This window comes from Muscardinus avellanarius (assembly GCF_963383645.1).
Source record: "Muscardinus avellanarius genome assembly, chromosome: 7".
NCBI lineage: Eukaryota > Metazoa > Chordata > Mammalia > Rodentia > Gliridae > Muscardinus > Muscardinus avellanarius.
The window spans coordinates 110,071,165-110,086,680 of record NC_137793.1 but is presented as its reverse complement, the minus strand read 5'-3'; the positions used below and the strand labels follow the sequence as shown (position 1 = coordinate 110,086,680).

General features: G+C 40.6%; 1 protein-coding gene across 1 annotated transcript in view; it reads left to right on the top strand.

Moving 5' to 3' along the window:
* PAPPA2 (pappalysin 2) overlaps positions 1–15,516 on the top strand; it is a gene marked incomplete at both ends in the record, with an annotated part of 252,769 nt that overhangs the window by 91,154 nt on the left and 146,099 nt on the right. Inside the window, one exon of the mRNA XM_080698352.1 lies at positions 1,703–1,848. Coding sequence (XP_080554478.1) covers positions 1,703–1,848 — 146 coding nt within the window. The remainder of the gene's footprint in view (positions 1–1,702; positions 1,849–15,516) is intronic.

Sequence of the window (15,516 nt, the reverse complement as noted above, 5' to 3'; positions counted from 1 at the left end):
AACAATCTGAGATCTCCCTTCTCCTCCCTCCCTTTCTTTCTTCTTTTAATTTATTTTTCTTTCTTTACTTTTCTTTGTACTCATATTGAACTCAGGGAATTCTACCTCCAAGCTATACCCCAGCCATATTTTATTTTATTTTTAATTTGAAACAGGTTCCTTCTAAGTTGCTGAGCGTCTCACTAAGTTTCTGAGGCTGGTCTCAAACCTGTGATCTTCCTGTTCGGCAGTGAACGTGAACAGTGAAAGATCCTGGGTACTGGGATTACAGGTGTGTGCCAATGTATCCAGCTTTGGACCCTGTTTCTATGGTGCTCCTTGCCAGCACATCCTACACATGGGTTAGATACATGGTGTCAAGTGTATGGTTGAGAGGCAACACAAGCAAAAATGAGGGTCATGATGTCCTTATATGAGCTTTTTGAGTTGGGAGACCTTAATGCCTGCAGCTTATTCTGAAGAATAGCTACTGCAATGCCTAATCTATAGTCAAAATTTTCAACATGGATCAAGGTGCCTGTCTGCCTGGCTGAAGGTGTGGTAGGAACATTCTTCCACTTGCCGAGGCAGTCTATGGCCACTGCAAAAAACATCTTGTGAATCTAAGGGGTCACAGAACTCTTAAGTGGAGATGGTAAAGCTCCGTTTGCTCATGGTGAAGCTTTAAGTTTCACTGATGTTAAGAAGCTGAAGGCCTTTGACCATATATGAACGTAGAAGAAGACCACATGCATGTTCTTTTTTATGGGCCATGAGGCATGTGTTTTTAATAGGTCTTTGATTCTGCACATAAGTACAAACATATATTGACTAACTTTGAAGACTAGTAAGGACACTGGCTCAGTATCATAAACTAGAAGGAGTAGAAGGAGATTTGGATTAAGAGATGGAATAGTGAAATGTCTAGACAATTATCATTTTTTGCAGTGGCTTTATTATGTATTCCCCTACTTATAATTCTCATTTCTACGTTTTGTTTTCTATCCACTATTTCATTTTTTAATTAAAAAATTAAACCCCAAAGCTGGGCATAGTGGCCCATGCTTGTAATCCTAGTATTCAAGAGGCTGAGACCAGAGGATCGCGGTTCGCGGACAGCCTCAGCTACTTAGTGAGGCCCTCCACAACTTAGTGAGACTCTGTTTCAAAATAAAGAATAAAAAAATAGGTCAGGGGTTTGTAGCTCAGAGATTGAATGCCCTGGGTTCCATCCTCAGACCTGCCCCCCCAAAAAAATTAATGCCCAAAGTACACGTATGATAAAATGGTGATTTAAGTGGGCTTCATGTTATCATAGGGTCATGCAATTTGATGAAAAGAGCCAGAGACCAGGAGTTGGAGGGCCTTCTTCACCATGGTCTGGAGATGATGTCCAAGGCAGAGAATTAATAGTATTGCTGGGATTATCTGGAAGAAACAATTTGGGTGCAAGTAGAGAATTAAGAATGATGTACAATGCTGAGTATTCATACGGATATCATAGTGTTTAGAAAAGACAGGATGTTATTTGTCTTGGAACAAAGATCCCAAATGTGTATTGGCATTTTCTTTCTGGTTTTCATGGCTGCCGGGTCTCTGCCTCTCTGCCCCTCCACAAGGCTGTGCTGGCTGAGAATTCCATCAGAGCTCTTAGAAACAACTCTACTGCTCTCCAAGTGCCAATCCCTTGGCATGACCTTGTCTCTTCCTCCACCCTCTGCAGGGCGTACATGAGTGTGAAGGAGCTGAAGGAGGCTCTGCAGCTCAACAGTACTCATTTCCTCAATGTCTACTTTGCCAGCTCTGTGCGGGAAGACCTGGCCGGTGCTGCCACCTGGCCATGGGACAAAGAAGCTGTCAGTCACCTGGGTAAGTGAAATCAAGACCAAATATGGTAGAGAAAACAAGGAGGTCTGAAAGGAGTTTGTGAGAGTGAGCTTGGGAAAGAAGAAGAAAAAAGACAAAAGTAATTTACTCAATGAATCAGTTGCTTTAGTTGAGAATGGCTTTTGTTTATCCACATATCTTAGTGTTGACAAATAAGGATTAAGCAGTGGCAAACACCCAGGATGTTCTTGACTGAATCTATAATCTGGATACAAGTAAATTGCTGGCATGAAACAAGATTCACTTTAAATCTTAGAGAGCCCCAGCTGGGAAACTGTCTAGTAGGTGGGCAGTCAGTGAAACCAGGGTTATAACAATCACTACTAGAAAACTGGTGGACTTCGCACATGAATTGGGTCCTTAAGGAAATCCTGGGAAATTCACGTGGAGCCTGCCTGACAACCTAGAAAAAGAGTAGACACCGGAACACTGAATATAACTACTGGATACTTCAGAAAGATAGTTTATTTTACAATGTCTTACTGCTATAAAGGGAATCTTACACACCAGCCAATAAGGTCCATTAAATCAGTTTAAGAAATGAAAAAGAATAATTATTAAACAAAACTTGTATCCAATTTCAAAGGCGATTAGATAGGATTCTACTAACATTTATTTTAAAGTTGAATTACCATATTGGGAGAAATATTTCATGTTGAAAGAGAGTGGTTATAGAGATTGAAAATAATTTTTAAATTATTTAAAAGAGGTTACGCAGAGTTAATCTTCTTAGTAATAAAATATGGAACAGAGAAGAATGAATTAAAGAAAGATCACATAATTCTCTATATATCACACACTCAGTATGATAGTCTTTTTTTTTTTCTTTTTTCGGTTGTACTGGGGATGGAACCTTTCTACCTCTGGGCTATACTCCCAGACCTATTTTATATTTTATTTGGAAACAGGGTCTCTTAAGCCAGCGAGGTTTTCGAACCCGTGCAATCCTCCTGTCTCCACCTCCCAAGCGTGGGGATTACAAGCGTGCGCCACCATGCCTGGCCTTGATAGAGTAATTTTGAAGTGGAGTTTAGAACATATTGAATTGAGAAAGAAAATACAAAATACAAGCAAGTATCCAAAGGGTAGCTAATGTTGTGGATTGGGAAAGGGGAAGGAGGAACAGTGTACTGGCAATAGATAATGTTAAATATATAGGGATCCAAACCAAATGCTTTTTGTTAACATGTGTAGATGGGTTTTATTGACCCTATGGGATCTGAGGCAGTTTTAGGGTTCTGTACCAATCCTTTTATCATTAAGCTTTACATTTTTAGTTCTTAGTACTTAAAGAATCTGAAATTTGTGGTGCTGATGACCTGAGGCTACTAAGACAAGCGTTATTTGTGTTTGTTGATGACCTATTTTCAGGTACTACAAATAAAGAACGGATACTTCCTGGGATCCAGTACAAACCAGAGACAGTATTAAAGTTTATCTGTAATTAGTGGGAGTGGATTACCAGGGACAGAGGGCTTGCAGGATGGATAGATGCATTTTGTGGGGCCTGTCATAAAAGGATGGTGATAGGGCTGGTAGGGAAGGGCTGTAGGTTTCACTTATACATTTCCAGAATATTTCAGTTATATATTTCCCAAATGATCAGGTAAATCAGAGAAACCCCTGCTTTAGCTCCAGATGAAATCTAAGGCTAAGCACTCTAGTCTTCCTGGTGTCAATGAGAGGAGCAGAGGACTTATCTAAGTAACCCATTTGAAAGCGAGTTTGGGTAATGTGAATTATCCTCATCAAAACCACTAGTAGTAGAGGGTCATATGGCACTGTAAAGAAGTGCCTCCCAAACGCCATGGTAACCTTTTGGTGGCTGTGTGAAGCATCCAGACAACAAGGTTTCCTCAGCAGTGGGTTTCAAGTGGTTGAGGTGCATTGCTGGGAACAGAATCAGAACCCTTTAAAAGTGTTCTTCCTGGCTATGGTGGAGACAAATATTGATTGTTTGATAAGAATTGCTGGGCAGGATCAGATCACTGAATGTTTTCTAACTTTCTTGAAGCTGGGGCTTTGGTAAGATTCATTCAACTACTAAAAACTAGACAAAGCACCTGAAAGTTAGCTATTTGGGGAAACACAAGGAATGCTGTACGTGTGTAGGTATTTGTCACTCTGAACCTCACTATGACGTATAATTCTAATACATACAAAGAATGTAGGTACTTAAAGTCATTAGACAGCAGACAAAGCAACAAGAACTTGAAGAATCCATCCCCAGAAAGAAAATAAAATGCATTGAAGTGAGCCTTTGTACAAATAAGTTTTTCTCCTTTTAGGGAAATTGACAAGTTCCCAATGAAGATAACGGAGGCAGAGCAGAGAGCAGCAGCCTAGAGCTTTCCCTTCAGTCTCAGTACTGGAAACACAGAAATTAGAGTTCAGGCCTAAGACCCCAGAGAAATGGGAAGTGTAAAAGTGAGCCCAAATACTCTTGTGGGTTTCCTCTTATAACATTTCCTAGCTATTAAACTATGCATTCTCAGGGTCCATGGCCAAGGAAACAGGTGGAAAGTAACTTTTAAGAGATAAACAACAACAACAACAACAACAACAACAGCAACAACAACAACAACAACAAAAACAAAGTGATTATAGGGGTATCATAATGGAGGAGTAAAGAAGATGGAATTGATGCCCTGTCAGGGAGGAGTGGCTGTGGGGCACCTCTCTGCAAGGAAAAACAGAAATACCCTGTTCACACAAAGCTTAAAACATTCTTCATCCTTGTTTCAGGATTCCCATATTCTAAGTTCTTCAAAAAGTAAATTAAATATTTTCTGGAGGAAGACAATATCACCAAGAGCCTCTAAAGTTTTGATACACAATGACCACTGAGAAATAAAAAATTACTACAATTCCAGAAGACAGGGTCAAATGATGCTAACAAAACACAAATGAACTAAACTAAAACACACAATAGATTCAAACCCACAGATTATCCAGATATTGGAGTTATTAAACACTGGCTTCAAAATAACTACAACTAATATATAAAGAAACAGATAAAAATAGTTCAGAGAGGGAGAATCTATAATAATGAATAAAGAGGAAATTTTAGAACTAAAATAATAGTGATTCAAATTAAGAAATTAACAAATGGGTTTATGAGCAGAAGAAAGAATTATAGGTCTAGATAATTATAGAAACTTTACAAATTAAAGCTCAGAGAACATAACTGATATAAACCATGTAAAAGAGTTTATGAAATATTTGAGACCTAATACAAAAATTCTAAAGTAAATTGAAGTTCCAAGAGAAGAGATAAATTGGGGCAGAAGCAATATTCTAAGAGAAAATGACCAAGCATCTTGTGAATGACTAAAGAAATCAAATCAGAGATTCAAGATGCGTTACAAACCCTAAATAGGATCAACTGAAAGGAAAGGGCATCGAGGTCCATTATGAAAAAAACGCTGAAAGCCAAAGACAGAGAAAAACCTCAAAAGTGGCCAACCAGAAAAGGATGTTATCTTAGGAAGTATAATAATTAAACAGACCTGATGACATTTCAACAAAGACTATGTGAGTCCTAAAACAACACACTGATATCTTTTTGTAATGTTAAATAAAATACTTGCTAACTTAGAATTCTATATATGGTAAAAATATCTCTTATGAGGAAAAAAAGTTATACTTTTTCAGAAAAATAAAGCTGAGATAATTTATGTCACTGCTGAAAGAAATACTGGAGGAAGTTATGAAGGCAGAAAAAAATAACCCCAGATGAAAAAAAGGAATGTAGAGGGAAATTAATAAAACTCTGAGAGATAAAAATATCAAAAACCTAACAATGATGTCTTTCTCTCAAAATATATGTAGAATTAAAATATGACATTAATATAACAAAAGATATAAGAAAGTATGTGAAATAAATAGTTTAAGGATCCTTTTTTGCCCATAAGAAGAAAAGGTACTGATTTTTCACAATTTTAGATAGTAATAAGTAAAAAAAAAATGTTATAATCTTTAGAGATCTATTGAAAACTAATTGTATGTCTCTAACTAACAATCTAGAAAATCAGGAAATAAAATAATTCAGAGAAGGCAACAAAAAATGAGAAGATAATAAAGCATATGTAATAGATAAGCAGTAAGATATTGATTCAAACTTAACACGTTAGTAATTACACTAAATATAAATGACCTAAACACACCAATTCAGAGCCAAAAATTGTAAGACTAAAAATAAACCCTTGCCATTTATTTGTAGGAGACACATCTTAAACATAAGAACTGAAACAGTTGAAAGTAAAAGTAAAAAGATGGAAAATACGTATTCCATGTGAGACCAATACAAAGGGTGAAGCTTTTCAATAGGAGATGAGGTTGACCTTCAGGAAGTATCATCAGAGATAAGTAGGACTATTTTATTATAAAAGAGCAAACTTAATTGGAAAATGTAACCATAATATAGTTGAGCACAACCAATAATGTACTCTAAGTGTGTGTGTGTGTGTGTGTGTGTGTGTGTGTGTGTGTGTGTGTGTAAAACAACACTTATAATAAATACAAAGAAAACAGACAATTCATTCTTGGTGGCTTTGAAATAACTTTCTCAGAGTATGATAGAATAAACAAATACTCAGCAGAGATATAGATATTTGAAAAACGTGATTAACAACTTGAGTCAATTAACAAAATTAGACCAGTGTATTTACATAGAATGAAACACACATTGTTTTCATGTGACATGAAAGATTTTCTAAATGAGTCCTGGATCAAAAATTAAACGGCATAGAATTGAAATCACAAAACTTTGTTCTCTGATCTCACTGGAAATAAGCTAGAAGTTAATGGTAATAAGAAAATGAAAAATAAGGAAATCTCCAAATATTTGGAATTTAAAGCAGTCTACTTTTAATTATTCCAATGGCTCAAGGAATAAATCATGATGGAAACAGAAAAATATTTTAAACAAAATGATTATGACAATATGGCATATCAAAACTTGTGTATACAAGAAGACTTATGCAAGAGAAATTTATAGCTTTGTGTATTAGAAAAGAAGAAAGTCTGATATAATTACTGATCGAAAGAAACCAGCAAAGAATATTATATTAAATATGCAGAATGAGAACAGAAGGGAGTAATAAAAGCAAGAGAAGGCATAAATAAGTAGAAAGTAAACTTTCATTAGAAAAAATTAACATAGCAAAGTCTTTGGGGAGAATAGGGATTTTTAAATCTCTAGTAAGAATTACTCATCAAGAAAAAAGCATGACAGTAAAGCAATATATTACCACGATGAAAAATAAAAGATAATATCTTTACATTTACTACAGATATTGAGAAGTAGCTATTTTCAACAGATGGCATTGGAATAATCGGGCAGCCACAGGTTAAAAGAACATGAACTTCACCCTTAACGTCACAATGCATACTGAAATTAACTCAGAATAGATCATAGGCCTGTGTAAACTCTAGAACTTTTAGAATAAAACTAGAGAAAATCTCCAGGACAGGGCTTAAGCAGAGAGTGCATAAATAGGATACCTAATGGTAAGTGGGATCAGCCAGAATCTGACCCTCATTCAAGGGTCAGATGTTTTCTCTCCTATTGGGAAGCCAGAGAGAAAATAAACAAAAGGGACTTCAGATAAATGAAGAAAAGACCAGTAGAGTAGTAAAAGGAGACTAGGGGAGGCAGATGGGGAAGGGAAGAGGGAAACTGCAGAAGGAAATACTTCAAATATTGCTATGTGTATATATGACAGCATCACGTCTCACTAACAGTCATGGGGTGGGAAGAGGGGTGTGGGAGGAGAGGAGAGGGAAATACTCAAGTGATGTGTGCTTCTAGGAATGTATTACTTTGAATCTCACCATGATGTGTAATTTTTCACCAACAGTAATTTTTCACCCAGTCCAATGCCTGTACATGTATCTTCTTATCATCTTTATATATAGTTGCACCAAACTGGAAATGACAAAAGATGTCCTTTAGTGCCCGCTTCTGAAACACTGTGGTGCAGCCACATGGTGGAAGGCTGGTCAGAAGTCTAAAGGATCACAGCATCAATATACATGAGGCCTCTTAGACAGATCTCTAGGGTGGTGTATGGGTGAAAAAGGCCAATCCCAAAAGTTATGCTAAAAACAGCCAGTCTGAAGAGTTATATGCTGCATGGCTCCATTTATGGACATTTATGGAGTATTTTCAAAATGACAAAATCATAGAGCTAGAGAACAAATTGGCGATTGCCAGTGATCAAGCATAGGGCAGAGGTGAGTTGGAGCAGGATACAAGTGTGTGTGTAACCTAAAGGATAACTGGAGGGAATTTTTAGTGATGCTTTTAGTGATGGACCAGTTCTACATTTTGATTGTGGTTGGCATTACACAAATTCATATATATGATAAAATTGCAAAGAACTACACACACACACACACACACACACACACACACACACACCCCTATGGCCTCTGTATATAAACAAAGTCCTTTGCATACAGCAGGTGCTCTGTAAATGCTCAGGGGTGAGCCACTGACTCAAGGTACTGCATCTAAATGGTTTCATGCAAGGTTTAACTTACCTCATGAGTCATTGGCTCATAATGAATCACACAAAGAACCCGGAGGTATTTGTGCTGTTCTTAAACCTTTGAGAGTGACAGTGCTCCCCTACTCATGGTTCCTGATGTGCTGTTCAGAAGTAGACGGTCATAACTGAACCGCTCACAGATCCCGCTCAGCATGCAGTTGCTCACGTTCTTACATATTTCTTCTTGTTCAACCATAACTGGCTGAGCAAAGACACTGTAGTGACCTAAACCAAGTGTAGATCAGCGCAGACAGCTGGCCTCACAGGACAGAGGAAGACACTCAAGAATTTCTAAACAGAGCCTTTCGAGTCAAGATAGTGCTCTCTGTTTGTGTTAACAAGCAACGGCCCTGCACTGTGAGGGGCAGCGGCTCTAAGCTCACCAGCCAGAAGGGGGAACTGCACCCATTTCAACTCCTCATGGCTGAAGTCGTATCTGGAAAGACTGAGGTAATTTGCTATCTTGCTTTGCCATCAATAGCATGTCTGCCTTTCAGCATGATTTGGTATTTTTAATGCTGGGCAAATGGGATAAGAACGCTTATATGTGGACAAGTGGAAGGCATCCCTGTGAGCTGTGGTGTCAGTGGCTCCAATGAGGTTAGCTGCAGTAAACAGCGCTAGGACGGAGAATTCACCTTCTAAGACAGAATACTTGAATGAGTGTAAGAGCCAGTCCTTTTAATTTTTTATATTTATTTTCGGTGATACTGAAGATGGAACCCAGGGAGATTCTACCTCTGAGCTACAACCCCAGCCGTACTGTATTTTTTTTATTTTAAAATGGGACTTTGCTAAGTTGTCGAGGACCTCACTAAGTTTCTGAGGCTGGCCTCAAACCTGCAGTCCTCCCGCTCAGCCTCCAAAGTGCTGGGATTTCAAGCATGCAGAAAATCAGTTCTTTTATTAGCCACATATACCATACTCATGGTCATTCATTCATTCATTCATTTGTTCATTCATTTACTCAAAGAACAACTGTTAAATCTGTTGTGTGGTGATACCAAAGAAAGAACGACAAAAGAAGCTCTGCTTTAAGGAGTTCACAGTGTCATTAGGAGACAGACCTCGGAGACACTGAGAATACCATCTGATGGTACCACATGTGAGGGCAGGCAGGGTGTGCACAGCATCAGGAAGGGCTTCCAAGGGCGCTGAGGTTTGAGAGGAGGACGACGGAGGAGCCAGAGTTTTCTGGGCAAACAAGGAAAGGCCAGTACAGAGTGGAAGGACCAACCATGAGATGTTGTGATCCAGAACTGCTAAAAACCTGGCCACGCTTAGAAGTGGGACATACTTGGCCTCACTACAGCAGCGCTATTTTTTTTTTTTTTTTTTTGCGGGTCTGGAGATGGAACCCAGGGGCATTCGACCTCCAAGCTACACTCCCTGCCCTATTTTTTATTCTTTATTTTGAAACCAGGTCTCACTGAGTTGCAGAGGGCCTCACTAAGTAGCTGAGGCTGTCTGCGAACCGCGATCCTCCAGTCTCAGCCTCCCGAATGCTGGGATGACAAGCGTGCGCCACCACGCCCGGCTCTCCTACAGCAGCGCCTTTCAACCTTACCTTTTCCTTCTGTGGCCCCCAAAAGACTTGTGAAAAACTCTATACTGCTTCACACATCCTTAGAGTAACGCCTAAAACTTTAATCATAAGTTTAAATGGCAGTGAATAATAGAGCTTCTGGCATGTTAATCTTTAAATGCTGACATTTAAAGATGAATCTTAAATTTACATTATTCATGTATCCATTATGTTTTATGAATTTGATAATCATAATTATTTTTGTGCTGGGAATTGAATCCTGGTCATCCTACCTTCAAGCCACACCCCCAGCCCTTTTTTAAAAATTGTGGGGGGGGGTTCTGGGGATTGAATCCAGAAGGATTCTACCTCTGGGCTAGACCCCCAGCTCTATTTTATTTTTACTTTGAGCGTGTTTCACTAATTTGATGAGGGTCTTGCTAAATTGCTGAGAGTGGCCTTGAACTGGCGACTCTCCTGTCTCAGCCTCCCAAGTACTGAAATTACAGGCATGTGCTATCACACCTGGCACTATCATCCATTTTAAGTGTTCATGGCAATGAACATTTTAATAATTGCAAAATTATTTATTTTTTCTCTCTTCTCTTTAGGTTTGTGTTTTCATGCTAATTTCCCTATAGAATTTTATACTGAGATAGCATATAAATATATTTTTTCCAGTGTCTCTACTTTTTGTTTATTTCTCTGCAAAAAATGTTTAGAATAAAACAACTCTGTGCTGATAACTTTTTTTTTAATTAGACTTTTTATTTTCTGAGAGAACTGTGCACTCACATGTAGTTGTATGAAATAGTACAAAGAGATCCTGGATACCTTTAATCTATTTTCCCTAGTAGCTACACCTAGCAAAGCTGTAGTCCAGAATTACAAACAGGATATTCGCATTGTTACTTCCCTAAGTTATAAAGTGCTAAAAGTTTTTTTCTCAGCTTAATTATCATTTGAAATGATTGTTTTCTAAAATGCAACAACAAAAATCATTTCAAATTGTTGCTTAGTCACTAGAGGACAATGACAAAAACATATTGAAAATGTGTAATTTTTATTTTTTTTATTGGTGCGTTGTGTTCACACACGTTGATGCAGTTCAGGGTGGTAGAGGCACCCACACACACCGCATGCTTTGAGCCCTCCTTCTCCCTCCCCGCCTCTCGTGCTCAGTAGAGTGACTGGCTTTGATAATCGTGTCTGTACATCATGTACATTGAAGAGCTTCCCTCCTGGGTCTTGCTCAGTTAGGTCCCTCCCTCAGTCCACTGAGGTTTTTCCTCCTTTGTCTGGAATCCCTCCTGTCCCGATTTCTTCTAGCTTTCCCATATAAGAGAGAACTTGTGACTGATTAATCTCACCTAGAATATAGTCTCCAGTTCCATCCATTTCCCTGCAAATGACATAATTTTGTTCTTTATTTGAGTAGAATTTCATTGTGCACATATCCCATAATTTTGTAATCCACTCATGTTTGATGGATATCTCGTCTGGTTCCATAGTTTGGCTATTATGACTTGTGGAGCTATAAATATGGACACGCATGTATTTCTATGGTAGTGTATTCTAATATCATGGATTCCCACATACACTATTAGTTCCCCTGTGTGTGGATGTTATTAAGTGTTGCTAAAACAAGACAGAATTTATCCTTAATTATACTGATGTTTTATAAAAATCAATACCTTTGTCTGTTCTTCATATTGCCACACTCTTTCCTTGGCCCGCTCCAGAGTTCTCCTTCTTGGGACCTCACGGCACGGATGTCGTTTCATGGTGGAGAGCGTGCTTGAGGAAGAATGCTTTAGGCAGTAGCTGGAAGTAATTATGTGAACACCTGCGGCCCAGTGTCATCTCCCTACTTCATGTATGGATAGCATTCAGCTCAGAAAGTTTTACAGAACCACTTAAAAGTCATTTCAACCAGTGTCCTTTGCTTAAATTGTCTGTTTTTTGTTTTTTTTTTTTTGTTTTATTGTTTGTGTTGTTTTTCTTAATAAAGTGGCTTTGGGAATCACTCTCTTTACCACAAGCCATGCTGAGGAAAGCTAGGAACGAGTTGGAAATCGCATCCCTTCAGAAGCTTGGGTGTCTGCTGCCAAGACTTCATCTTTTAATCAGCAACTTCTCTCTCTCTTCTTCCTCCACACCATTTCCTAGACCACACAACTCGCCTTGTTGTTTTAGCTTGTCCCTCCTAATCAAGGCTGAAAGCTCTTCCAAGGAAGTGCATTTGTGTCCCCTGCCAGTCCTTACCGAGCAGCTGGGCCACACATGGCCGCCAGTTGCTAGATCCAGGCAGCTGTGTCATCCTGTGGTCCATGAGCAAGTGGATGGCACCCGCCTGCACCGACTTCAAGTTCTCTGTACACACAGGAAGGTGAGAAACGCACATGGAATCTGCTCTAATGGAACTTCATTCCTATTTCGAGCCCTACTACTGTTCTTGAGTAGAAGAAATTGACTCTAGGTCAGTTAAGCCTCTTTTGCTCAGGGCGGTGCCTGTCAGTAGTGCAGTGGCTGTGTCCAACAGGCCAGCCCCGCAGGGAAAATGGTCCCTTTGGTCCTTGTCGTCAGGTGATGCTGGCCGCCTGCGGTGACCTGTGTTCCCACCACAGGGTCTCGCCTTCAGGGAATCCGTCAGGCTGTGCCACCTTCCTGCTGAGCCTCTCCTCTCCAGGGCGGGGCCACAGGCTTAGGAATCCAGCACTAACAGGAGGAAAACCCCTCAGCTTCCAGGAAAACCCCTCAGCTTCCAGGAAAACCCCTCAGCTTCCAGGAAAACCGCTCAGCTTCCAGGAAACCCCCTCAGCTTCCAGGAAAACCCCTCAGCTTCCAGGAAAACCCCTCAGCTTCCAGGAAACCCCTTTAGCTTCCAGGAAAACCCCTCAGCTTCCAGGAAACCCCCTCAGCTTCCAGGAAAACCCCTCAGCTTCCAGGAAAACCCCTCAGCTTCCAGGAAACCCCTTTAGCTTCCAGGAAAACCCCTCAGCTTCCAGGAAAACCCCTCAGCTTCCAGGAAAACCCCTCAGCTTCCAGGAAAACCCCTCAGCTTCCAGGAAAACCGCTCAGCTTCCAGGAAAACCCCTCAGCTTCCAGGAAAACCGCTCAGCTTCCAGGAAAACCCCTCAGCTTCCAGGAAAACCCCTCAGCTTCCAGGAAAACTGCTCAGCTTCCAGGAAAACCCCTCAGCTTCCAGGAAAACCGCTCAGCTTCCAGGAAAACCCCTCAGCTTCCAGGAAACCCCTTTAGCTTCCAGGAAAACCCCTCAGCTTCCAGGAAAACCCCTCAGCTTCCAGGAAAACCCCTCAGCTTCCAGGAAAACCCCTCAGCTTCCAGGAAAACCGCTCAGCTTCCAGGAAAACCCCTCAGCTTCCAGGAAAACCGCTCAGCTTCCAGGAAAACCCCTCAGCTTCCAGGAAAACCCCTCAGCTTCCAGGAAAACTGCTCAGCTTCCAGGAAAACCCCTCAGCTTCCAGGAAAACCGCTCAGCTTCCAGGAAAACCCCTCAGCTTCCAGGAAAACCCCTCAGCTTCCAGGCCACACAAACCTCTTTGGGGTTTTGTTTTGCTCCCAAAGGATTTAAACGACAGAGTCGAGTCACTTTTATTGGACACACTGCCATCTACCCATACCCATTATTTATCTTGTATCTCTTTTTTTCTGGTACTAAGGATTGAACCCAGGGGAATTCTAACTCTGAGCTACACCCCTCCCCGTAGTATTTTATTTTTGAAACAGGGTCTTGCTAAGTTGCTGAGGATCTGCCATATAGCTTGAGGCTGGCCTTGAATTTACAATCCTCCTGTCTCAGCCTCCAAAGTCCTGGGATTACAGGAGTGCACCACCACGCCCTGCTTCACATGTCTTTTCCTTTACCTTGGGGGCTTTTCCAGGCTCGTGTGGTGGCTTGTGTGTTGTAGTGAGGAGGCTGAGCTCCTCACTGTGCAGGCCATGCTCAGAGCCCATTCAGGGGCCCAAAGGGCACAGGCTCGGACACCCGGACACCAGTGAGGCATTCCGTCTTTCTTTTCATTTCATTCCTTTATTTACCTCCTAGTGAGGAATAAATACAGTCTCATGAACAGAACTAATTCTGTAAGACTTTGTTTCATGCCACAATCACAAATTATGAATTTCAGACTATTGGGAACTAATTTCTCTCTTTCTTTCTTCCTTTCTTTCTTTCTTCCTTCCTTTCTTTCTTTCTTTCTTTCTTTTTTCTTTTCCTTTCCTCTTTCTCTTTCTTACTTTCTCTCTCTCTCTCTTTTACTTTCTTTTTTTCTTTTCTCTCTCTCTTTTTATCTGTGTCGGGTACTGGGGACTGAACTCAGGGACATTCTACCTCTGAGATACAACCCCAAACTTTTTTTAAAATTTTTAAACATGATCTCACTAAGGTGCTGAGGTTGGCCTGGAACCTGTACCCTTCATGTCTCAATCTCCACACACAGGAATTACAGGCTTGTGCCTGTACTTGATTGATTCCCTTTATAAGTTAACAAGCTTCTTCTTGTTAGGAGAAAGAGTGCATGAGAACCATGTGGGGGCCCTGCTCCTAGGAGAGGCGTGGGGAGCACAAACCGGCAGGCAGGGTGAGGATGGAGAGGCGGTGAATCGGGGCCACTGGCGGGGCTGGAGCAGGTCAGAGCATATGTGGCCTATGCCTCCCTCAGGCTGCCGAGGGGTGGGAGCGTGGAACACAAACTACAAGGCTGAGATGGGCGATTCTCATTAAGACAAACTTCTTCACATGGAGGCAGGGGGTGAGAAGAGGAAGAGTAGCAAGCCACTGTAGCCCCAGTTATTATTTTTATTCTTTTGTGGTACTGGGGGAGGAAGCCAGGGGATTTCTACCTCTGGGCTATACTCCCAGACCTATTTTATATTTTATTTGGAAATAGGGTCTCACCAAGTAGGTTGTCTTTGAACCTGTGCGACCCTCCTGTCTCAGCCTCCCAAGCACAGGGATTATAAGCGTGCACCATCACATCCCCCAATTTTATAGCTAAGGAGACTTTGGGAAAAGTTAAACTGCAGGGCCAAGGCCATAAAAGGCTTCAGGGGCAGGACTACACTCCAAGTTCCCTTGGAATCCAGGTGATTCAAAGGCCTCGTGCATGAGCTGGTAGAGTCCCTAAGAGAGGTCCAAGACCATGTTTTTTTCTCTCAGAATATATTGCTGTGCACAAAACTTTTGCCTACATTACAACAAGGTTTTAAAAAATATTTTATATGCTTCTATATTGTATAGATTTTGCAATATTCTATTTAACACAGACAGTTACTAAAGTCATTCCTATTTGTTTCACATAGATTATTTTTTTTTAGCAGAATCTCATGTCTCTGGAATCAAAAAATATAACTGCTCCCAGCTGTGTGTTAAAATGCTTGTGTTTTCAGTTGATTTGTATGGCTGCTTGCTTACCTCTACGTTCTTCTGTTTGGGAGTATGAATCGAGAGTGAGGCGGAGGGGAACCCTGGTGAGCTGTCCTGGACATGGAGATTTACGAGGAGGATTAAGGACATACCTTTCCATGCTCCTTGCTCTGTTTATATAT